At 44.0% G+C, this 26,103-nt stretch overlaps 2 protein-coding genes across 5 annotated transcripts in view; both read right to left on the reverse strand.

Moving 5' to 3' along the window:
- LOC107323019 (peroxidasin homolog) overlaps nt 1-6,482 on the reverse strand; it is a 39,190-nt gene extending 32,708 nt beyond the window's left edge. For all 3 annotated transcript variants that reach the window (XR_001559133.2, XR_001559131.2, XM_015881701.2), the window contains exon 1: nt 4,556-6,482. Coding sequence is in view for 1 of the 3 variants with exons in the window: in XM_015881701.2 (XP_015737187.1) it covers nt 4,556-4,719 (164 nt within the window). In the remaining 2 variants the exon portion in view is untranslated. The remainder of the gene's footprint in view (nt 1-4,555) is intronic.
- Nucleotides 6,483-7,666: 1,184 nt separating this feature from the next.
- On the reverse strand, nt 7,667-18,504 carry PCMTD2 (protein-L-isoaspartate (D-aspartate) O-methyltransferase domain containing 2). 2 transcript variants are annotated; one of them, XM_015881703.2, is made up of 6 exons: nt 18,402-18,504; nt 16,024-16,356; nt 14,525-14,627; nt 13,098-13,269; nt 12,039-12,162; nt 7,667-10,943 (listed from the first exon to the last, which is right to left on the reverse strand). In XM_015881703.2, exons 2-6 carry the CDS (start codon nt 16,328-16,330, stop codon nt 10,561-10,563), a joined length of 1,089 nt encoding a protein of 362 aa, XP_015737189.1. In that variant the 5' UTR covers nt 16,331-16,356; nt 18,402-18,504; the 3' UTR covers nt 7,667-10,560. The 2 variants fall into 2 exon arrangements, with proteins under 2 accessions (XP_015737189.1, XP_032304425.1); XM_032448534.1 differs by lacking the exon at nt 18,402-18,504 and adding an exon at nt 16,901-17,024.
- Between the last annotated feature and the right edge of the window lie 7,599 nt (nt 18,505-26,103).

A 26,103-nucleotide genomic window follows, 5' to 3' on the forward strand; every position in this document is an offset into this window, starting at 1 on the left:
CTTCTGAAGGCAGTGACAGAGTGTCTGCTGGTGTATCCCCTCCTACCACTCAACACCCCTCCAGCTCTCATCAGTACAGGAGATGCTACAAACACCTCCAACTCAATTGCACACATCCAGGTTGGAAGATAGCACAGCAAACCGCTGACCTCGGCAACCTCAGATAATTCGAGCTATTATGTATTAACAGCTGGCATGGAGATTAAGGTCTGATCCTAATCAAACAAGCTAGATCTATACTTGGATATTCATGTCAGCATAGAGCAGGACTCTCTTAACATGATGCGTGTTTCCTTTGCCTCCTCTATTCAAAATATTGCCCACATCAAATAAAGACAACTTGCCCTCTTCCTGAACTGTATTCTGACCCTGATGCAGAAGCAGCAAAAGAGCATGGAAATATATATACCTCCTTCAGAAAGCAGTAGTACACGTCAGCTTAAATGAAATGCTATAGCATCCTTCAACCCAAAGTCTCCTGTAGCATCGGTACCAGCTTTTTAGCTCCTGAAGAGCACAAACATCAAAGTCTCTATGCAAAATACAAAGAAACTCCTTCACTGAACAACACTGACTGCTCTCATCCAATACTGCAGCCCACCCTGAGGAAGCTGAGTTCAAGTGCACAGCAAAAAGTCCTGGGGATGGGAAGAAGGATGCGGTGAAGCCAAGGGAGATGGGGAAAGCACAAATGCAAGGGCCAGATGATGGGCATGACTGCTCAGTGAGTTCTAAAGCCGAGGTAACTTCAACCCTGAGAGTTAGGATGGTTTGAGCAAAAGATGCTGCAATGCTTCTAAGGAAGGAAATAATCTTTGAAGACCTTCAGAAAGGAAGCAGGAAGGGAAGAAGTGACTGCTATAAACAGGACATACAGAAGGTTTAGGTCACCTCGGAAAGGTTTAATGGGGATTAAAATACTACAGCGGTAATCAGAAAGAGATCACACCTGGAACAAGCAGAATGTGTGGGTGTGTGTTTAATGACCGTCACACACACAGAGGAAATGAGTAATCCCCTTCTGCGTCCCAAAAACTGAAGGCTCACGACAGACACCACAAAGGGAGCAGCATTTCCAAGAACTCATCTTCTTAGTGAACCTTCCCCACACAAACGTGTGTTGTTCTCTCTCACACTTATATGCTCCCTAAGATACACTGAGTGCTGCACCCTGCCCCAGCACAGCCCTCCCTACTGCTGTGCAGGAAGAGGAGAAGAAACAAGCAGCCACCAACCACGCAGCACATAGAGCAATGACAGGAAACAAAACTCATCAAGCTGGCCGTGCTCACAGTGCCCAATTAGCAACCAGGTCTGTGAGCAACTGGGTCACCTCCGGCTCATGCCAGCAATGCATTCAGATGCCAGATACCGCGTCGTCTTTGCTGGTGCCCTCAGCTATGTTTCTCTGGAAGTGCTCATTCATTATGTGCTATGCATAATGCAAAAAGGAGAATAACCCACGGATAATTGGATTGCAATCCATTAGCTGCCAGCCAGAGGGGAACTTCTTTCCATAGATTTCTTCTACTCCTGTGCCCACACATTTCAAAGTGTATTGTTTTAAATGTCACTCTGTAGAACAAACTGCTTTGAAGGTTAAAGACCTATTGAAATTTTCGGAGTGTATGTTTCACAGCTGTTCCCTTCTTTGGGCTGCTGGCTAAACAAACGGCGTGAATCCCAGCAGTAACCAGCAGATCACATCTGGAGAATCGTGTTCCAGTTGAACAAACAGCAGCCAAAACATGCTCGCAGTTCAAACATCGTGAATTTTTTTTACAGCTTATCTGTACACGTGTAGCCATTCTTGCTGTCCTATTCTCTGCCCAGGATAGAACCAACAGGCATCGTTACCAAAGACAAATAGCTTGCTGCTAAAACCAGACGCCAGGCCAGGTCCTCGGCTGCACCCAGCTGGGACTCCGAAGGGAGGAGCAAAATGGCGACCAAAGAGGAGCCAGTAACAGCTCATCAATCCCAGAGCTGGGCCCATTCCAACCCCAGCATCGCTCCGTGAGGACCATGGGCTGCTCCAAGGGCCGCCAGCTGGCGAGCACCCCTGGGGGCCATCCGCCAGCAGGGATGGTCGAGGCACAGCGTGTGCTGGAAAGGAGACTTCCCTGCTCCACAAGGAGCGCTGCGGAGAGGGTGGCACGGAGTCACGGAAGTCAGAAAGTCTCCAACTTCAAAGCAATGCTCATCTGGAAGCTGCAGCTGCTCTGCAAGAGAACAGAGCTGGAGCCTCTGATCGGGGTTTGAATCCACAGTCACAGCCTTGGTCCTATTCATACCAATGGGTGAATGTGGAAAATATCACGATCCCACATTTTTGACTCGGAATAGCTCTACGGTCAGACCATTCTTGCTATACACTGAGTGTTCAAACTGAGAACGAACAGTTCTCCTCCTTCCAGCAGAAAAATTAACATACCAAAAAGCTGGAGCAGTTGGGGGCTTGGCTAAGAAACATTCTTTAATCCTTCACAATTCAAGAAGTTTAATTATTCAAATGCTATTTATAACGGATACAATGGGATGCTTGCTGGCAAATGCATTTACATACACCAAATCCTTACAGGCAGAAAGTCAGTGTCATTGCTTGCTGCACATCATACAAAGGCACACGATCTGCTAACAGCTCGCATCACTCTCTATGGGAATCACTGATTGTCAGTATGGGTTTTACTTATAATGATGCAGATAATCAGAAGAGAATACACCACATAAATCCCACTCAGAAATATCAGCCCATAAAGACAGTCATCTCATATTGAAATACTACTGCTTTCATATCGCACACCCACACGACTTTGCTAATGCTTAAAACCACAGTTTCCCATTCAGAGCTATAGTTAGCAACATTCGACTAACCAAACCAGCTTTCCAAATGCAAATCATGGACCATTTATAAGCAGTGCACATTCAAACTAGTTAGTAGATGAGACATGGCAGGGGAGAGCACTGCAAAATCTGTCCACCTGTCCAGGTTGGGTCTGACAAGAAACTCAATGTCAGCTAAATTGCAAACAGATACTACCAGTGCTTTTACTAAAGCTGCATGGATAAGCAGTCACACCTTACTCCCTGCAGCATAAAGGAACAAAGCTTGTTGCTGTCTGAGATCATTCAGAAACGCACCATTCCCGTACTGAAAATAAGTTGGTGAGCACAGTGCATTTCTCTCCCACTGCAGTCGAGGAATCTTCATAGGAAGCACACTCAGGCTATTCATTGCCACAGCAAATGCTTGTCTTGTTCAGAACAAAGAATGAAAATAAAGCTTCATGGAACTTGGAAATGAGTTCCCCCCCACAAGCAAAACCACCACCCAAATTATTCCCCAGTAAGACATATGTTTAAACAAGCAGCAGCAAACTGCTTTGCTAAAAACAAACAGAGTATGCATGTATTAAATACTTAAAGATGCAGAAAAATCTGTATGGGGGGAAAAAGTTTGGAAACAATTTGGACACTCAGACTGTAAGTTACTGCAGAGCAGACAGCCACTACCCAAAAAGCATGCAACAAACCATCAAGCAGATGATATCACACTGTGCAGTAACCACAGCATTGCCAGTCTAGAGAGAAAGCAAGTCCAGATTCTATATATAATATATATATATATATTTATATAATAGAATGGGCTGGGTTGAAAAGGACCACAATGATCATTTCAACCCCTCTGCTGTGTGCAGGGTTGCCAGCCACCAGCCCAGGCTGCCCAGAGCCACGTCCAGCCTGGCCTTGAATGCCTCCAGGGAATTCTATTCTGCACCATATCAGCTGCACTGTGCCACTACTGTTAGAACTTCTGTGTTCTCCATGCACCCAAGCAGACCTGCATGCAACAGTTATCATGCCAGCATCCTGTCCCAGCAAGCTGCCAGCAGGTAAACTGCATCAAGAGTATTAGTGCAACGTTTATAGGAGAAGCATAGGATTTACTACCACACATCAACAGGAAAGTGCTCTCCTGGACCAGTCACTAAGAGATATTTAGGAGCCTCCAAGTGTTTAATGCCTTTTTCCTCCACCTTCTCCATCTGAATGGAGCCAGCAGCTCCCTCTCCAAAAGGCACAGCCAACTCAACAGGTCTATCTTCATTTCTCAGTGAAGGTGAGATGCCCCAACTGTTGCTTTATCGATAAACTTTACAGCTGGTTTGCACAGCTGAGATAGAAACTGGAAAGCCAAAACTCAAAAGTCTAGAGAGAAAAAAAAAGGGGGTTTTATTTATGAAAAATTAAACTTTTGGGTTTATTTCTCATAGAGACAACCTGCAGCATTTCCTCTCTCCTACACCCACAACCTTCTGAAGAGTAAACTGTGTACCTTTATAGAAGCTCATTTGTGACCTCTGATTTCCCAATAGATTGGGAAATCTATGGCATTATTAGTATGCATTTTCCCAACTGACTGCCCCATTAATTAATTAATGTCAAAAGCAGCAGCTTATGTTCTAAACTCACTAAACATTCACGTGCAGACAGTTCTGCAGCAAGGACAGCATCAAGCAGATAAGAAAGGCAGCGAAATGAAACCGTTACTCACAGTATGCTGGTCTGAGGTGGGATGTCAGGGATGGTTTCCAACATCAGATGCATGCATCTTACTGTAGTCCTGAAGCACAGGCAGCGAGGAGGACATGGACAGGAGGAACGAGGCAGGAGGAGAAAACACAAAAAGCCCAGAAGAGCTGAAGATTTGATCTGCATGGTGTTCGCTGCAGTGGATTTTCCTCAATTCTGAGCTGCAGGGAGCTGACACACACACACAAACACAAAAAAGAAAGTTTCCCAGCCCTGAGGTCCAGGAGGAGGGGACTCATCAGCATGTGTTTGCAATTAAATTAAGGCAGTTTGACAGTCCAACCGCCCACCCTCTCTGCCATTATGTACATCGCTGCAGATCAGGCTGTTCCCACCCCTCTTTAATTGCAGCGTTGAAATATTAAGTCCTAATTTGTAGTTATTTATTCTTGCCTTGTTACTTATCTCAAACAGCAGGTTAACTCTGTAGGTGTTTATCTAAAAACCCACACAATGCATCTTTATGGACAATGACCAAAAAAAGATCACTGGGATTCTGACAGCCTGAAGTCAAGCTTTTAAGCCCAAACTTCAGCTTTAGCCCAGACTGCAAACTAAGGCTGGCATCATATCAAATAGCCTCTGTTAAACATAGCACACAGTACAACTTTGGGGACAGTTACTGCATGTATGTATAACATCTGGTGTTATTTCCCATCACTCCTGGGAACTTTGAACGCTACTGATAAGAGAATTTAAAAGGGAGACTAATACAGATAAATAACCTGGAAATAAAGACCAAAGATCCCCTGACTGGATGCATTTTGTCACGCTATAGGAAATTAATCAGATACTAAACCAAAGACTTCATAGTTAATGCAGTTTCAGATTACAAAGATGTAACTCAGAGAAACGCTGGGGCTTTAGAAAAACAAAGGGGCAACTGAGGGGTGAATCATAGAATGGCCTGGGTTGAAAAGGATCATAATGATCGTCTGGTTTCAGCCCCCCCACCATATGCAGGGCCACCAACCACCAGCCCAGGCTGCCCAGTGCCACATCCAGCCTGGCCTTAAATGCCTCCATGGAGGGGACATCCACAGCCTCCTTGGGCAACTTGTTCCAGTGCCACTTTGTCACTTGAGCACTTGGAGTAAAAGGGTTGTTGTTGTTTCGTAGTTTGATGTGGTTATTTTTGCCAGCCACCCCCTCTCAATGACCCTATAAATCCAAGTTTATACAATACCTTCCAGAACATATTAAGGTTATACTTCACTCAGAAGTCTCCCAGGTATTTAGACTTGTGTGTCAACACAAACCTTGGGCGAATTACCACCACACAGCAGCTGATGTCTCATACCTAATCACTTACAAATTTAAGTATCCAGGCATATCAAACCTGGTAAAGGCTATTTATTTTTCTAGCTAGGAAAAAGGCATTATGCAGCAAGTTTCCTGCATCTAGCACTCCATAAATCCATTGTTTCTTTGCATTGGCATCACTTAGGAAAGCAGGCATGTTTCTCAACGCCTCCCCTGTGCACCCAGCTCATGGTTTTGAGCACACTGTCCTCTAGTGGTCACTCAACCTGCTCTTACATGAACAATCATCACCTTCTGTGGCACATCTGGACAGTCCACAGATTCTGCCTTCAGTGATGTGCCACAGCATAAACCGACCACCTGCAAATAAAAAAGGATTCCCTTCCAGGTTTATTTCCATTGCTCATTGGAGAGCTGTGCTACTCATCAGTCACCTGACAGTTTTGCTCAGGTTGTCACGCAGTTGGTGGCAGCTTCTGGAAGGACTGATATGTGTTTACGTATTCTGTGAGATTTGGATAATTAGTAAAGCCAGCAGATTTAACAACAGCCACGTGAACATAATGGAATAACGAGTGCAAAAATACAAGTTCTGCAACCCTGAATCTGCTTAGAAGCAGATCTTTGCTTGTAGTCAGGGGATGCCTTTCCTGCTTTGCTTACCGTCCCTCCATGACAAATGAGATGTCTGTGAGATGCTATGAAGCACTACCAATCACACTTCCCTTACACATCCATTAGTTCATTTTATTTTGCATTAACATGACAAATTGTTTAAAAAGGAGTGTGCAACTCTGAACAAGAGCCAAAAGTTAACTCTGAAGCAACAGGACTGAACATTCCCGCTTGTGCCCCTTGCTCAAGTATTTCTAGTCTGTGCTAGGAAGACTTTCACACCAACACAGCAGAAATTAGGGGTTGTTTTGCTTTTAACATCCTTGTATTTTCTTCATCTACCACTTCTGTCCCACAAAATGATTTCAGAGTACATGTCCTGAAGACTTCATCACGTCCCAGGGAACCAAGATGTATATTTTACTATGAAGTGAACATAAACATTACCTGTCTTGACAAATTTCATCTACTTGGTACTACTGACACAACACACCTGCAGCTTTCCAAAGCAGGAACCATTCCCATTTTATAGCTTGTAAAAGGACATTATCGTATACACAGACAACAGGAAGAAACAGTCTACAAATAACTATCACATAGAAATAAAGGTCAACAGATACACTCTATTAGTAACAGCTGGATTCGCTGTCATGAATAGTTCCATGTTACAGCTGGAGCCAAAGCACTATTCTCAGCGCTAGTGAAAAGGAAGCCTTGAAACAAGCTCCTAGAATTGGTATTAATTAAGAACGAAATCACAGCACAGGACACAAGAGAGCAGTTGCAAAAACAGTGGTAAGGGAGAGTGCATTAAACAAGGTCTTGTCACATTTGGTTTAGAGAACACGTCTGGAAACAGAGAAACAGACTAAGTGAGCTCTTGATACCTCTGCTCTCTATAAACCTATCAGCCAGGTAAGCGAACTCACTCATTAAGTATCCTATTAAAATCCAGACCAGTGCTGTGTATGCTAATTCTGAAATACATCTTGCACAACTCCATTACATAAAGGCTTGGAAATCATCGGACGGGCAGGTTTCTTTTGATTATATTCTGAGGTGGTCATCTAAAAAACTATGCACCTCCACCATATGATCAAGTGCTCTTAACTAGCATTTAGTGTCTTAACCTTCAATTATGGAAATCAGTACTTAACTACAAAGTATTCTAATCACAACATGATGCAAAGCCACATTAAGAAGGCTAAAAAGTCTTTACTGAATTTATTGATACAGAAACACGCATTAAAGAAAGTTTTACCACTTTCATGTGCCTCAGGCCAATTCAATCCATTCCCATACAGAGATTTTTCAGCTTACACACTAGTGATTAAAGCAGCTTGAAGTCCATTTCTTTTTTCCAAGTTTACTGCGCTGTCTAAACCTAAATGGAGTCACACACAAATAAAGCAAAGACTAAAAAAGAAACAGTCAATGCAGGTAAAATTCCTAGACAGCTTACAGACCACACACAAAAACAACCAACAGCGATGCCATAATTACTAAGAACACATACAAAAACTACAGTACAAGTGCTTGTGCACAGGGAAAATGCATTTACAGTTCCCCTTCCTTTACACACTATAAGCAATGCTATTTCACAACTATAGTACATAGAAAACTGCTACTATGAGTTTGTTTGGATATGGGGGGCTTTTTTTTTGGCAAGGGGACAACCGAGAACATATTTTGTGTATATATATTTATTTACTCGACCTCATCCAATACTGAGAAAACGTAGCAGGTGTGACACAAAGGCAAAGCTGGTGAAAATCTGGTAAGTGGGAAATGGTTAAAATAATAACACAGAGCTAAACAAAAGACTTTCTCCCTCAACTGTCCAATGTTAACAGAATCTCAGCCAGGTTCATTAGCATGACCTGAACTTCAGATGCCAGTTTTCAAAATAACTTATTTAAGACATCCATGAAAAGTTCTGCCATTAATAAACTGAAGGATGACCTGCCAGCCAGAAGCAAAACGCACCTTGAATATGCAGAGGCATGGAAGTTGTGCCACCACACAGAAAGGTGCATACCTGGTATGGCAGTTATTGTAAAGAAACAGCTAACAAACACAGAGATGACAGCCTTTGAGGAAGCGCAAGGAAAACTTTATGCAGATTCTATTATGCCTCCATTAATCATCACTCTCAGAATCTTCATCTGCAGAAAGAAACTCCTTGTGGTTGCCAGATGCCTGAGATGGGTGCTTGAAGTTTACACAGGAAGCCATCAGCTCAAAAGAAACCAATGAAAAACAAAGGAGCAAGAAAGATGATTCGATAGCTTGGGGGCACTACAGGCAAAGCACAGCCTACAAGTGCTTCACACCATGTGGCCACCTGCCACACCACACCTACCAGATAATAATCTCAAAGAAAGAAAAGCCCATTAAACGAGGAAAAATTCTCCAGCTTGTGTTGATACCTAAGAGTAATCTGTGTATTTTTCAAGCTGCGCAGAACTTTGAAACTCTACCTATCATTACATTGTGCAACTCAACACCACTTAATCAATATCCAGCATTTCTGTTTTGGCAAGAGTCTTATTCATTCCTCCTCAGGAACTAGGAGACAACTTAAAATTGATATCAAGGTGATACCAATGTAAATACTTCTGATGGGGTAACATCTTTCATAACTTCATTACCTACTAAGGGTTATTTTTGTTGTCATTCTTTTTGTTTTTTACCCTCAGCTATAGGAGTACTACACATCAGTATGAGCTCGAGGGTTTCTTTCCAGGCTATACTGGTCTATGCAGACTTCTCAAATAGGCTGAAGCAAATCAACTTCTCCTCCCACACGTGGAATCTCCTCCCATCAGCATCACAGGAAGACTCAGGAATAAAAACTAAAAGTCCACACCCATAGAACCGCACTGTTCTTCTGCCCACAGATGCAAGTCTGTTAAAGCATCTATTTCTTTGTTGCAGTAATAAAATAAACTACCAAGACAACCTCACTCCACTTACTGTATGTGGACTACGTGTACACAAGCTGCATTCCAGCCACCCTGCTATGACAAGGGTGCACACAGGAACACCTAAGTTAGAACCGCATCAGTTTGATGTTCCAGAGTTTCCACATATCCTCCTCAGAACCATTTGGCTCATTTCCTTTCCCAGGATATAAACCATGTCCAGGCTAAAACTCTGCCCTCCACTCCAGTCAAGCAGATTTTAGTTCATACATCACTGCAGAAACTGCAGATTCTGCTTTCACAGCTGGTATTCACCATCTCTGCTGCCCATCTCCTCCCTACCCTCTTCCCCATTCAGGATCACTCTGTAAACACCTCTGAAGACAACAGTCATGACCTTGAACACTTGAGCATCCTGTCAAAGCTCATCAGCTTCGCTACTCACCTGACTCCACTGCTTTAAAAAACAACAAGATTTCACATGCAATACTCTAAAACAGGTGTTTCCCATCAAGAAAACCAATATTCTGTAGAACATTTTACCTTTTACTGAAAATCAGTATGTAATTAAAAGCAAAGCTGAGACCAACCAAAGGGGAGCTGATGCCTTCCTTCTGCATTCAAAAATCTGGACACCTCAAGAGTAACACCAGAACTTCTTTTCTGTAAATGTTGTGCTTTTGTTTTCTGGAAGAAAAAGATTTGCCAGGTCAGCTTTTGCTAATAACCTTCATCCTCCACTGAACACACACCATGGTAAACACATGGCAGGTAGAATGGGAGAGAGCACAGACAGCAAAGGTCTTTGGGGAACTGCTTAAGAATCTAAGAACATTTAAAAACTGCAATTCAGTAGAGCAGCCATCTCTGTGCAGTTAGTTTCAGGGAATTCAATCCTCCATTCTGTAAGCAGCCAAGCACTTCACCAACTTGCTACCTAAGGAATACCTGCTGTAGAATAAAACTATAGCACACAACCGAGAAGAAAGAGGAAACTTAAAACAAAAAAAAATAAAAGCTATAATGTTTAAGTATACAGCAGCCACATTCCCCAATCAGCCTACTGCCTTGGGTGGTCATATTAGCAGGCAAGCAAGTGGTATACATTTGTCAAGCCCTAAGTAGTATTTTATTTTCTGCCTACTTCCCATATCCTAGAAGGAAATTACTTTTCCCTGTAATAAAGCAGGTAATATTTCAAGGGATCAGGCAAAGGCAGACTCAAGACCTTTTCTCTCAAAAAGTTTACAGGGGGATCTGGCTTTAGTTCAGAAGGTTTCGTTTCTTCCTCTTCTCGTCTCTCATCCTCGGTCTCCTCACAGTTGTTGTTATCATCCGATGGGTTGGAGATCCGACTGGCAAAGACTTCTTTGTCCAAGAAAACAATAGTTTCCATGCGCCGGCGACGCACACGTCTTCGTTTAAATCTAGGGGGGTTCTTGAGGCCATTTCCATTTTTGCTCATTGTTTCTTGATGGATAATTTTTTTAATGGTTCCTCGGATGGCGATTCGAGCCAGATCCTGGAGGCTGCGAACTGCCACAGGGGCTAAAACAAAACGAAAACCATGAACAGATATGGAGAAAGTCTCCTCAAGAGCACTCGTAGGAAAAGCTGCATTTGCTCAAATTAAATCAGGCCACTCGAATTCCCTGCTGCGATTACAGAAACAGCTCTATTCAATTCCTGTCAACTCCGGTAAACTGAATTGTAGCTTTCCAACCAAAATTTAATTATGCATTTCTCTCATTAACTGGAGAGAAAGAATGGGATGAAAGAAGAGTTTCGTATTTTGATGTCAAGTCCTCACAATTATTTTAAGATACCCATCTCAGAGATTATAAAAACACAGACTTAGTTACCGATACTGTGACTACTTAATAACCCAGATATTTTCCTACTGTACATATCTAGACCTGAAGTCTCTTCAATTCATCCAGAAATGATTTGCCTATTGTGAATTTATTTCAGCTTTGCCAAGTTCTTCATTTATAAAACATAAGTACTATTTCTGCTCATCAAAAGCTGTTCCAGACTTGGTGGGTGAAGACTGGCTGGAAACCATTTGGTAAAAGTAATTTTAGAAACATACAATAATTTACTGTGTTAAAAAAAAAAACTCCCACATTAATAGTTTGGAAAACTTCATTTTTCTATGCTTGTTTGCTGCCAGTGTGTAAATTCACAACACAGCCTATATAGCATCAACGCATGTCTGCCTACAAAGGCACCATACAAAGCAAGCTCAAATGCAGAGTTAGGGGACTTTATGGTACTGTACAGACCACTTACTGAGCTGCTTTTTGTCACACAAAGACACCTTTCCAGAATAAGAACAAAGCCTGACTAATCTCTTTATGAGTATCTTTGTCTTTGCATGTTCTTAAGAGGCCGCTTTACACCAAAGTCTTAATCTGAAGATTGGGGCCATGGCATACAACTGCACTTCAAACAGCTAATCAAAAATCCTACAGTTTAGATCCCTCAAGTGCTCCAGGCTGAGGATAATTCTGACTTGTTTGGGGTTGGATAACATTTGTTCACAGGTACTATTTGTGCATTCTTTATCACTCACAGCACAGTGCCCAAGAACCATGGAAATAGGTGTGCGCGCCCCCCATAGCCAAGAACGTTTGTACTCACGCAAGTGGACAAGCCTTGATTTTCCTGAATCCGTGTGGTTGGGCTGAATCAAGGGAGCAAAAGAAACAGCAAGAATCTTCTTGGTTTCCCACGCAGAAGGACCAGTACGAGTTATCTTAGTCAACTAAACCAAAACAAGGAGATCATTGTCCTTTGTGTGAAATACAGTAAGATTTCTAAGCAGAAAATGAACAATCAACCCTACTAGTGGCTATGGTACTAGAAAATACTACAGTACAAAGTTAAGTAATAATAGGAAACGCTTGTTTTCCTCCATAAAATTCAGTCCTCCTGATGGAATGAGCCCCAGGTAGCTTTGCCCAAAGCAATATGTGCACTGGCAGTTTGGGTCACCCTGCTTTCCAGTTCTCCCCCAGTTCTGAATCAGAACAGCCACAGTCAACCAGTAAGAAAATACATCAACCTCAAATGAACATCCACTCTCTTAAAGGAAGTCAGCAACTCACTGAATTTCTGTTACAACTTAAATCTTCCACTAACGCATCTTAATGAGAAGAAGCTCTGTGCTGTTAACCCCAGCTACCTTACAGGAAGCAGAACATCAGATACATAACACCTTGACCGTTCAAGTTTATGACATAACCCGACTTTACACCAAAACTGATCATCTGACTTACCATACTGAGTTTGCAGACAGGGAAGTAACTCGCAGTTTACTAAAAACCACTGACACTTGTAAATGGGGACAACTTACAAGCTCTTTCATAAGCCAGTTAGAACATAAAACGTTCTAAAAGCAATCTTGTACTTTGTCATAAGCACAATGCTAGATTATGTAACTTGAACAAAGCCCTCTTACATTTTGCTGCAGTGTGGAAATAAAGTTGCTATTAACAACAAACGATCAGCACTTGCTATGAATATCATGGTAGAACTTAAACACTAGAAAGTGGGCAGAGTACCACTTCCATTCTGAATGAAAACCAGCGCACCAAATGCCTCTTGCCATATCACTGCTGAAAAACTAAAGGAAGAATTATTGACTGAGCTGAGATCAGAATTAAAAATGACTGAAAAATAGGCAGAAATGTACTCAACCTTCTCTTCGAGGGGCATGACGAGAATTCCCCCAACTTTCAAGAGGTTCTTCATGTAGTCTTCATGTTCCTTCTGAACTCCAGCACCGCAGTAAACACGGTCATACTGAGTGCAGTCTGGGGAAATCTCTAAACAGTTTCCAGTAACAAAAGATGGCTCACAAAACTCAAATCTAAAACAATAAAAAACACACACACCAAGAAAATGCATATCACACAAGAATATTGCAATTTAGTGAATGAATTACTTTTGTGGTATTCAACAGAGTTTACAATGAAAGTGAGTCATTTTACAATGCTTCTGTTTTCAGTACATGCTCCAAAACCTACTTAAGCTTTAAGGCCTACATTCTAGAGCTGATACAGCACATATTCTTCTACTGGCATCTCCGTATACTACCTACTTACTCCTAAAGACTTCCTCAAGCTTTTGGCTTTTGCAGCCATGCTAGACCCCACAGCAGCTGGCTAACAGTCCCCACACATGGTGTTCTAACAGATAATGACTGTTGGGTTATTAGACTATCAGCAACGCCAGTTTTCTAGTCATAGTGATTTCTGAATTCAGCTGTCTTTTGCTTTGTAACTGCCTGCCCAAAAAAAGAAAAGCCTTCCCTGTTCAAACAATAGCAAAATGACCCTGGGAAGCAGAGTCATCTATGTGCAAGCACCTTCCAGGCAGAAAAATTTCAGTGTGCTGCCAGCATCAAGCAAAGATGGCTCTTATCAGCAGCTTTTCAGTACTGCAGGAACAGCACAGAACTGAGTAGTTTGAATTCCATCACTGAAGACTTTAATTTCCTTCCTCCCACAACAGGACAACTTTCAAGTAGCCAGAGATGCTTCCCTTTCATGTTTGAACAAACTGTGAGAAAGATCCAAAAATGAGACAGCTACAACTTTTATTGCTGAGGTTGCTGTTGGCAATGGTTATGCTGCTAGAAAGTTATTAATTTTGACAGCAGCAGAATAGATGTTGTAAGGGAGAACATAAATCAATTCCCAAGCAGCTTTAGTACTAACTTAGTCATTATAAAAATACCTTCTTGTTTTAAGATACCATTTTTCTTCTTCTGATACTAAACATATTAGGTCACTACCAACATCAGTTCATTTTCTTCTGATAACTCACAGATCACAAGCATAATTATTACTGTCACTTGCAGTTTCCAAGTTGTTGTCTGTAGTTGCATTGTAAAATAAGTAACTGTTTTCAGCTTCTTCCAAGCTCTGTCACATCAGAACTGCTGTTAGGAACACTACAACAATCTCTAAAACTCCCCCATAACACATATGAGCTTAGAAGGTCACACACTGCAGCTCAACAATCCTAAGGAGCCAGAATCCTCAGATTACCCTGAATCCAGAGCTGCCACAACTAAAGCCAAACACATAAAATGGAACTAAATGGCCATTCCGAACTCTTACTTGTCAAAGCTGTCACTTGTTTTGATGAAGAAGTCCAATTTCTGCTTTGCATATTCAATCACATCAGAATGAAGCTCCACACCATGGTTAACACCAAAAGGACCTGAAAATTTAAAAGAAAGGGCAACAGGTAATGCTAACGGGCAACATAAAATGCAGCACAACTAACACAGTTTTGCTTACTTCCTGTATCACATTAATCCCCAAGTGGCAGCCAGTCAGTCCTTGTGTAGGGCCAGGTATCTTACTAATACAATGGGAAGTACAACCCTACACTCCATTTCCGACAGTAAGCAACAGTTTTTTGCACCATCCACTTTAAATCTTCAGTCTTAACTACACAGGAAAGACCATTGTAGGAGGGAATTACTGACAGTGAAGAAACACTTGCTATAAAGCTGATAAGGTGGGGGGAAAACTAAGGTATAGAGTAATAGAGTGTATATTTTAATAAATCCTTCTGAAATCTTTATGTTGTTTTGTACCCCCATTCCAATATGCTAAAGGTCTCCAAGTCAAAGAAATTAGGAACAATGACTATACGTTGTACCTCAATTAACAACAGCAATAAATTAGAAAGATATAGATGTTATTCAGCACTCATGCTTTTTACATTCATAACTGATTGATAATCTTTCCAGAAGGAAGCCTTAACTCCCAGGGTAACATATTGGCAACCAAAGTAATCTCAACAAATCTAGCAGAAAACCACAAATGTGACTCCACAAAAGACCCTGGGATGGAGGAGTGGGGCTCTATCCTGACAAGAAACATCCCAGCAGCTTAAAATTCCTGACACCCCCACAAGAGGACAGTACATACCCCATAGCCATTTATCTATCCTGGCAGCCAGAAGCAGCACAAACACTGAATTCAGAAATGCTTCAGGACAAACTGCTATTGTACAATATTACTTAGATGCTTTGCACCTACTACAGAGGGGATCACAAAACCAGTTCTGATGCATTAACTATGCTTCCACACATTCTATTCCCCACCTACGTATTGATAAGAGCCCAAACTGGATGTCAGATATGTTACAGTCTAGAAAGGACAGCACAAAAAAACCCAAACAACAAGGCAATGAGCAGCTATAATCAGAGGTTTCTCTGGGCAAGCTCAAACCCAGTTTAAACAACACACTATTCCTGCTCCTGAAGTCTTGAGCCGGGCTCTTGCTCAAGCAGCAAGAAACCAAAGTTTGTGCTCAGTCCTGCAGGAATCCATTAGAGTCACCTGTGTAACTGCACTGTCACCTGCTCCAACTTGCCACAGAAACCTGGACACCACCCAGTTCCAGAAAGAAGTCTGCATGGAATCCTGATAAATCAGCCAGATGAATCAATGCATTCTTTACTTTGCTAGATATCAGTTTGTTTCATTACTTGAGGAATGCTTCTCTCCTAATTTCAAGGCTTTTCTTTAGCAAACCCAAAACCACACAATCACACAACAAAAACCTAGATGAAAATAGTTAGCACGATTGAAAAGTTATTTACCCAAGATGAGTCCAACCATAGAACTCAGATAGCCAGTGCCACTGCCAAGATTCAAAAATGACAGCCCTGGCTGCAGATCCAAAGCTTCCATCACCTCAGAGTAAATGCAGGGTGCTGAAAGATGAATATTTCCATGCTTCCACGCCAAGTCCTTGTAGGCATTGTCTTTGAACTCCTCCAAGTAGTAGTCTGCTCGATCAATGGCACGGAACGCCTGCTCTACCAGCTCTGTCCGGATATATTGTGCCTCCTTCAGGTTATCAATTAACTCATCGTTGTCTTCTCCTGCACTCACTGCACCTCCCATCTTCAACCTCTGTGTAAGCACTGAAACTGAAGAACAAAGAGAAGATGAGGTACAGAGAACACATCTGAGCTAAGTTATGCTGCTGCATATTCTTTGTGAGACACCTGTATGTACCTGAAGGTCAACAAGCAGCAATAAAAAACACATTACTACCACCCCCAGCCAACCAAAGCATGAAGAAAATAGAGCAGACCTGCTATCTAGCACCTGACACAAGTGGGGAAAATTACAACAGATAATTAGATGAATGTTTTCAGATGGTACTCACATGCTACCTGCATGTCAGCTGTTTCACTGACCATTTTTACATAGGGGATTACTTTAGCTGTTACACTCATTGGTAACATTCTTCATAGCAAATCCAAGCAATAAGTCTGGCTTGCCAGTCAGAATTCTTGCCACACGTAGACTATTTCCTAATGTACCAAGAGGAAATCAAGCTGAGAGAACCAGAAAACCTCAAGCTGCACCTTCAAAGGGAACATCAGGACTGAGGGTTTGCAGAGGTTGCAATCTCTGACCTATATATTGGTACAGCTTGCTTTCCTTAGCAAATGCATTTTCACACACCTTATCTTCAGAGCTCAGGTGAAGAACCACGATACAGACTGCAACTGCAGGGACAGTTCCCATTGAAGCCAATGGAATTTCTTAGGTCCTCCTAAGTCTTAAGTGAGCTAATCCCCAATTTGAAAGCACTTGAGTGACACAGACTGAAGAATTACAAACACTTTCTCTATGATCAGCAGCCAACAAACCCAGACTTCCCAGGGGTGGGCAAAAGAGAAGTGAGCTGTGTGCTTGACTATGCAAGAGACCACATGTGAGCACGTGCTTCAGGCAGGAAGACAGCTGTAGGTTCTACAGAGGAAAACATAAGGGGACAAGAACATACAACTGATAGCTCCAAATTATTCCAACCTTCTTTCCCTCAACCCCCATTAAAAAGAAGAAGAAAAAATGGCGCTGTATCGGTTTCACAGCAAATTTAAAACGTAGGTGGGTTCATCAGCCAATTCTTGCTTCTTTCCTTACACACATATGGACTTGCTGCAGCCACATTTGGAGGGCTGGGTCTGCCTATGGGCAGCACATGCTCCCTGTAATACTCTGCATCCCAATACTCTTTCCTGAAGGTATTCCCCTGCCTTCTTCTGTTGTTTAATATATTAAGCATTCGCACTTGTTGCTCTGTTTCTGCTTTTGTTATTAAAATCGGCACCGTCAACGCATAAAAATACAGAATCACAGAATGACCCGGGTTGGAAGGGACCTCAAGGATCATGTAGTTCCAACCCCCCTGCCTGGCAGGGCCACCAAACATACACCTTTACTACATCAGGTTGCCCAGGAGACCCCATAGAGACCCCATAGATCCCCATAGAGACCCCATAGATCCCCATAGATCCCCATAGAGACCCCATAGATCAGGTTGCCCATGGCCCCGTCCAACCTGGCCTTGAACACCTCCAAGGACGGGGCATCCACAACCTCCCTGTGCAGCCTGTTCCAGGGCCTAACCGCTCTCCTAGTGAAGAATTTCCCCCTAACATCCAACCTAAATCTTCCCTCTTTTAACTTCAAACCATTTCCCCGTGTCCTGCTATTGTCAGCCCTTTCCAAGAGTTTCCTCCCCTCCTGGCAGTAAGTTCCCTTCAGGTATTGAAAGGCTGCAATGAGGTCACCCCGCAACCTTCTCTTCTCCAGGCTGAACAAACCCAACTCCCTCAGCCTGTCCTCATAGGGGAGGTGCTCCAGCCCCCTGATCATCTTCCTGTCCCTCCTCTGGACCCTTAACAAAATCTCCATGTCTTTCTTGTACTGAGGGCTCCACACCTGGACACGGTACAACAGATGGGGCCTCACAAGAGCCGAGTAGAGAGGGACAGTCACCTCCCTATCCCTGCTGACCACCCCTCTCCTGATGGAGCCCCCCCCCCCCCACAGAACGGCCTCCCTCACACAAAGCCATACGTAACAACACACAAAAGCACAATTCTTCGCCATTCGGGGCAGCTCTCTCTCTATCACCCCCCTAAATAAAGGTCTCCGCCCCCCCATTGAGCCGTACCTTGGCCTGCAGGGCTGACTCTGCCCGCTGCTCTCCTCAGCTGTAAACACAACCCCGCCGGGATCGCACTGCGCACGCGTGGCACGCACCATCGCGTTGAGAAGGGGGGGGATAGAGGGGGTGAGCACCGTTGAGTGTTATGGGGGATGGGGTTGATTGGGCGGTACCACTGTGAGCTGAAGGGGAAGCGCTGTGTTGCTGTGGGGGGGGTGGGATGGTTCTCTTCGTGTATGTATATGGGGCCTATGGAACAGGGAGAGGGATCAGAGCTGAGTGTTATGGCTGAACAGAGCAGGCCTGGGTCTAAATAGGGCTCTATTTAGAGGGATAGCACCAGGCTGAATGGTGTACACAGGGACTGAGACAACACGCTGCCCCAACAGATGAGGCCTAAGCACGAATCAGCTTTAAATACAGACATTTATTTCTATACTCTTGGCTGACACGAGATGTCCTGCTGTCATCAGCCAGACAAATAGCATGGGAACCTGGCAAAAAGCATCACTCTGGGGGCTAATTGATGTTCCTAAGCATCAGACGCCTGATCTGGATTACATGTAGGCTCCTTTAGTGGTTGTAAGCAGTATGGCAAGGTTAGAGAAGACAGTAGGGAGAGGTGGTTCCTATCACCCACCTCAGGACAAGTTATCCTCTAATGTTGTCTATCTCTTCATCTACAAGTGGCCCATAGAGTGTCAGCTGAGGCTATGGGATGTGTGACCTCTAAGGCTGCAGATAGGGCAAAATTGTCTGCATTTGGCTTTCGATCCAGGATTTGGTCCTGTGTATGGCTGCAAAATGAGAAGGGTTAACCACAGCTAGTCAGGAGATTTCTTATGTTTTCTAAAGATTATTTGTTTGTAAGAAAGGGGAGGGAAGGAGGGGAGGGAAGGAGGGGAGGGAGGAAGGAAGGGAGGGAGGGAGGGAGGGAGGGAGGGAGGGAGGGAGGGAGGGAGGGAGGAAGGGAGGGAGGGAGGGAGGGAGGAAGGAAAAGGAAGAGGAAGGAAGAGGAAGAGGAAGGAAGAGGAAGGGAGGCAGGGAGGGAGGGAGGAAGGGAGGAAGGGAGGAAGGAAGGAAGGAAGAGGAAGGGAGGAAGGAAAATAAAGAAAAGAAAGAAAGAAAGGAAAGAAAAGCCATCCTTCCAGACACAACATGTCTACAGTGGGGAAAAAAAGAGATTGCCCTGGTAAATGAGACTCAAATAGGAAGAAAGTGAATCAGCATCAGAGATGTATTTATGCGTTAAGGTGATTATCTCAGCTCCCTTCATTAACATGATAACAGCAGACTCCATGCTAACAGGCACTGGGTAATACTGTAGATGTCTGCACTTTCATTTTGCAGAAGACAGCTGTCTGGGAGAATGGGATTATTTGTGGAGCAAGCACTGAAACTCCTCCTTGCTGATTCAACCAAAACAGGACACGTTGATTGTGCTTGCTTCGTCTTGTTTAATAAGAAAAGCACTCAAGCATAATAGCAACGCAGTTGAAATCTGCAAATGCAGAACAGACAAACTCTATACACATATGATTCCAGGGCTTCCATTCAACATCTGCTCCTTTTCCCAGCAGAGTTGCTTGGAAAAAAAAGCAGCTTGTTTGGGTTTGTGTTTTGTTTTGGTTTTTTTTTTGCACAAAAAAATGCTAAAAGCTGGGTAAAAACTGTTGTAGGGAGCCTGTTTGAGAGCCCTGAGCCTCCCCTGATGCAGCTCCTTGTGTCCTTCATGACTTACCAGGTCTGCTGCAATTGCAGATGCCTTGTGCTGCTCCTTTTCCTGCGCTTTGCTTAGACCTTCCCTCCGTCCTTATGGTTCACTGAGGGCTTTGCTATCCATCCCGGGCTTGCACAGCCCTAGATGCTTCTTAGAGCAGGCAGATCCAAGTGGGATGAGGAAAGCAGGGTCTGGGTACACTGGGCTGGCACACACAGCATCTGCCAGCCTCACACCGCCAGGTGTCCCCAGCAGAACGGGCACGACTGCGAGCCTCGCCAAGCGGGATCGGTGATGTAACTTTTGGAATTCACCTGGGTGATGATCGGTTAAAACGGGATGTTTTTATCCATTTGAAAGAGCAAACAGGAAAAATGACTTTTAGCATGCAAGCCAGGGGCCATCAGGCTGATCTCCAGCTGCATTGACATGCAGCTTTGCAATGCAGATTACGGTTTAGATCAGTGGGGCAATTTGTGAGTGATGGGATGAGTCCCATAAATTAAGAGTTGGAGCATTAAATCATAGGGTTATATTTTCACCATTCCCCCCCTTTTTTAACCTTCTTTAATTTTTCAAGCTACGTTCTGTTGCCTTTTGTAGACACCTTGGCACTGTACCACGCTCAGAAGACTATCTATATATATGCATACATACATGCATATGCATGTACATACATACATGTAAATGCACGGAGACATATGGATTTACACCACTATTACCACTGAGCACAGCAGCAGCTGATCACCTTGGATCCTTCTGCCTATGCAGAAAGCGCACGTGTGTGTGTCCTAAAGCTTCCCTCTAGCCTCACTTCATCAAAGGGCTCTGTGAGTAATTGCTGAACCAAGAGGAAGAACATATGTCTTGATTTGCACTGTATTGCCCTGTGCATAACCACTGCCTCTTGGAAAAAGGACTCATAAAGACCTGGATTCATCTCACTTAGCTGAGATGTCAGAACTGAAAGGCAGAGAGCTGCTATGTAGTCCTGCCTGGTCAAAAGAAAGAGCAGCCAGCAGCCTCCTGGCTGCACCATATTTGATGGTGAAAATTCATCACTAAATTCCCTGCGGCTGGGGACACAGAGCAGAGAATTGCTCCATCCCTTACAAACCTCGGAGGTTTCCCAGCTGTCTGACCTTCCCCAGACCTTCCTCCCTCCTCCAGCAATAGGAAAACATCTTCTTATTTCTGATGGGAATTTATTCCTGGCCAAGGTGCACCTCATTTGATTTCCCACTTGCATTATCCTCTAACTTAAATCATTCCCCTTCTTCCCACCCTGAATGCATTTATGAAGAGCAATCATATCCCCTCTTAACCTTTGTTTTTCTAGGCTAAACAAGCCAAGCTCTTTTAATCTCCTGTCCTAAGGCAGGTTCTCTGTTCTACTAATCACCCTGCCAGTCTTTCCCTGCACCTGTTCAAGGATAAATGCATTGTTGTCCTAAAGACAGGTCCCAGAACTGCCCACAGTATCTCCCATAAAGTCTTAATGGCACCACATGCACTGACACCAGTACATATGTCTTCAGAACAAATGGCTTGAGAATTGCATGAGTCCTTTTGCACAGCAAAAGGAAAGCAGATACAAATCCACGAACCCATAACCATAACACAATCTTACTTTAAAGGATTAGTGTTTAACTTGGAAGGGCATTGTGCTCCTTTACATCTGTGGGTCCTGGTGCTTAGCAAGCTGTAATCAGTGTTTTTGTGTTTTCCATTTCCACTGGATGAGAATCAGCTGCTTTTCTACCCCCACCTTTGGACCAGCAAAACTCTCTTTGAAATCACGGGTGAGGGTTTGAACTACGAAGATACAGAGTTAAATGATGAAAACCATTTTTGCATTCATCTCTTTTCAAAATGATTTTCCAGTTTTATTTGGGGTTTAATTAAATTTCTGTGACCCAGGCAGGGAGTTCAGCCTTTCTTGATTAATGTTCTTTTAGGTGGCTCTGATAAGAATTTAGCATTAACAATCGAGCTAACAAGCCCCAGTGAGCAGTTTGTGGGAGACTAATTCTATCAGTGCTTTGCAATGTCAGGACTCCACTTTGAGTTAGAAGCTGAGAGGAAGGATGAGGAGCAAATGCAAAATGTAGCAGCTAACTCATTCCAGTGGTGCTTCTTTGTGGGCAGAGCTCATCTGGAAACTATTTTAGCTGACAACATCAGAATTTCACCTGTTCTTTTTTCCTCCTGGCTGAAGCTGTGCACTTTCTTGGCTCATTGTGATAACGGCTGACAATGTGGAGCGGAACTGAATGGTGGCATTGATAAGAGAAATGAAAGGAAAGGCACAAGCCTTTTCCTTTTCTCTGTCCCTATCCCCCCCCTCCTGCTTCAGGTACCACTAAAAACACACTCAGTGCTAAAGCACAGGCTGATGTCACTAAGCAATAGCATAACATCCATCCAGAGCTTCCCATCTGCAGTGCCTTGAGAGCAAGTTTTGGACCGAAGCTGCCCACAAACCTCAAGTGAACCCTTTCTCTGTGGGGGTGGTCACCAAGGATAATTTGAGTCAACCGGATTAGTTGTCAATGACCTGAAAACAGGGCGACTTGGTCCTCACTGCACTCCTAGAAGAAAGACAGTCACACCAAATGGTGCAAGCTGAAAGTCATTGTCTATCGCTGCTGGTCTACAGATGCTTGTCATTGCTCTGGGGCATGTGGATGCCTTTCACCATCCTTACCCTTCAGTTCTGGCTCCCATCTCTTCCTGTTGACCTCTCATCCTTCTTTCAGATGCTCACTCAGGGCTCCCACTCGTTTCTGCTTTGACAATGTTGTGCCTGGGACAGAGCTGGCCAGGAGCCCTGCAGCATCCTGTTGTGCTCTGAGGCTTCTGCCTCCCACAGTGACAAGGACAAGGATGGGTACCCAGTTCTGCTGGAGCCAGTCTTCCCAAGGAGGCTGCAGCTGGACTGGGTGCCTGCCCCCATATCTCTGTGCACACAGCCTCTGTTCTGCATCCCATGCTCATGGAACATGCCTGTTTGTATTTTATTTGTTGTCCAAGCAGGCTAATGATTCAATTAAGTTATGTAGGCGATTTGGTTACCTCTGCAGTCAGCAAAGGCGCATTAGCAGCTGGCAGCAGCATCGCACCCTGCTTTCCCCCAGGCACTGCATAGAGATGAAAGCTCTTTGCTTTTTCCCCAGTGAAACGATGACAAATTCTGCCAGGAATGTACCAACAGGTGCCCTTCCTCACCCCTTGCCCGACTTCTGCTGCAGCATCACCATGAATTGCAGTTGTCAGTGGGGGAGCGAGCTCATCAGAGGGCTCCATCCATAATCACTCTAAACAGGATGCTGATGTTCAAGTTCTGGAAGCTCCCCAATATCAGATCACAGCAGGGACCAGAATAATGCTCTTGTTCCCTCTCCTGAAAAGGCAAAGACCCACTGAGAAAGCAGAGGGAAGGGAGGCACTGACATTGCTGTCGGTGTCACAGGATCTCAGGCAGCAAAGCTTTGGTGCTCGAAGGCATCACTACCATGAGCAACAGCCAAGATCTTCCTGCCGTCATCTCTACAGCTGTTGGAAGTGGCCCAGCACACAAAGGGCAGCGTCCTCATTAAATTTCGTGGAGGGTTGCCATGTGGCCAGCAGAAATTTGGTTTTGTTTTAGTTCTCTGAGCGGCACAGTAATATATTCACCACCTCCAAATGTAATGGGGTGACAGATGGGAGCTGGGCTCTGGCTTTCATGGGAAAGGCTCCTCTCGGCGGGAGGCAGTGGGTTTCTCACCTAATCTTCTGTAACCTCCAGACTGCTAACAACTGTAAGAAGAAAGCAACGTGTAGTTATTAAATTAATGACTTCATCCCCAACCCAGTAATAAATATTTTACAGTTTTCTCTCTCCACACTGCAAACTGCTTTAGACAGCCTAGACTGTTTATTAATCTAGCTTTAGGATTTATGTTATTTAATTGCTAAACACTCTCAGCATGTTTGGGCTGGATTATTAAGTGCTGAAGCCCAAGAAGGAGCCCCTCTTGCAACTGGCAAAATCTAAGGAGCTGATCCTTGAGCTTGTGCTGGATGAGCCTCAGACCAAAATTAGGTCCCCTGAGGCCAGTGCCATTGAATTGGAGTGAAGTCCAGGTTTGCCCCTATTTAAGTCTATGGTTGGTCATTACTTATGTTAGTTGGGGTAGATCCCAGGACTCACTGTGAGTAGAAAGATGAAAAGCTTTGGCACATCCTGGCTTCAATATGGGCTGTGGGATCAGGTATCAAACATCAGTGTGGCCAGGCTCCTCCTTGTGTGCTATGAGCCTTGGTGCTGACCCTTGAGCTCATGCAGATTGCGTGTCCTTTCGTTGTCCCTTTATGGCCCACTGTTCTGCAGAGCATCCCAGATAACCACTGACATTCAAACAAAAGACTGTTGCAGTTACATAAATGAGTTCAGACTTTGATGGTTGTTATACTTCCTAGCTGACAGGGATGAAAACGTCTTTAAATCTGATACTACCATTTTTACAACAATTGGTGATTTACTCATCCCATTGAAAGAAGGGGATGAAGGCATCTGGAATAACGAGAGCTATTTGTCTGAAGAATGCAGCTCTGGTCCCACGAGCCCTTCTGCACAAAGCGGGAGGTCGTTTCAGGATATATTTTGTCATAAAAGTGTAGGAGAAGCAAGTACATTAACAAGTGCAGGACAGAACCCTTCATACTGCCTCCCCAGCACACTGAGTTTCTCCCTGATCTCATCTCCATCTTCTAGGGCCAAACTCAATGCCAAATGGCAGCTCTGTAGAGCATGGTTGCTTTCTATCCCCAGTAGAGAACCAAATGGAGAAGGAGGTGTCCCCACAGCGAGTGACCCAGGCCTGAGACATCACCCAGAGGAGCCTTATGAGAAGGATGAAGACAATTAGGAAGATAGAACAAGGCTGGCAAAGAAACTCTCTGCTCCCACCTGTAAATCCTCATCGCAGCCCATGGCTTTCAAGGAGCAGCTGAGTGAACGCTGACAAATGGAAGGCACCACTTGAGCAGAAGAATGGAGGGATAGGTCATTAGCAGCTTTTAACAATTAACAGTGGTATCCAGCAAGGCCAAATGACGTGCACATTGGTCAATAATTTATACAACAACCAATGATTTATAGAAAGAACCAAGTATCTTTCAACTTGCATCCTTGAAATGAAAGTCCTGCTCTCCTCTGCCACCCAGCTCTCACTTTCCACTTGCTGGAAAAGGCTGAAGAGCTCTCCTAAGCACACCTATAAACTTACAGTGTACCATCTTAAACCCATTCAATTCCCTTCCCTGCAATAAAGGACGCCAGTTCAGAGAAGATAACATCTCACAGTGATGGCTCCCAAAGCTGCAATTTAACATGAATCTAACCGCTCTATTATGCAGCACAGCCAATTCGTTAGGAAAGGACAAGTGAGCGGGCCTGTTAGCTCTATCATCATAATCAAACACTGGCACAATGAACTGCTTGGTAGTGCAAAGTCTATCAACCCCCCACCCCCGCCTCCCCAACACACACACACATAGTGATATGCCCTTCAGAAATAAACCATACCAGTCACTTTGGATGAACCATCGCACAAGTCTGCGTGCTTCCCCCATTTGAGATATGCAGCCATTTGTGAAGGGAATAGGATCCCATAAGCTCTATGAGGTGTCCAGCTAAACCTCAAAGAGCCCCTGCCCTTGGGAAGTGTACTCTACTGTCCCTTGCAAAGTTAATTGCTGTTAACTCATGAGCTCTCTCCCATGCCCTGCAAAGCTTTGGGATGGACATCCTCTCCTCCACCACCCTATAAATCCACCTGCATGAAGCAGAAGCATCCCTGCAGCACCCAGTATATGTATGTGTTGGAGGAAAGACTTTCAAGAATCCTCTTTGATCTCAGAAATTCGCTCTGAGGATTCCTGCCTGCAGTTCTCACCCTTCTGCCGTCATTTCACTCCACCTTTTCATGTCTGTGCCATAGC

The sequence above is a fragment of the Coturnix japonica genome, chromosome 20 (assembly GCF_001577835.2).
Source record: "Coturnix japonica isolate 7356 chromosome 20, Coturnix japonica 2.1, whole genome shotgun sequence".
Classification (NCBI taxonomy): Eukaryota; Metazoa; Chordata; class Aves; order Galliformes; family Phasianidae; genus Coturnix; species Coturnix japonica.

Excerpts from the sequence above, each read along its gene's own strand:
- PCMTD2 (XM_015881703.2), bottom strand. The coding sequence starts at position 16,330 with ATGGGAGGTGCAGTGAGTGCAGGAGAAGACAACGATGAGTTAATTGAT. Across the intron at positions 13,270-14,524 it reads ACAAGTGACAGCTTTGACAA|ATTTGAGTTTTGTGAGCCAT; the intron begins GTAAGAGTTCGG and ends TTATTGTTTTAG. Across the intron at positions 12,163-13,097 it reads TCATGCCCCTCGAAGAGAAG|TTGACTAAGATAACTCGTAC; the intron begins GTTGAGTACATT and ends GTTTTGGTTTAG.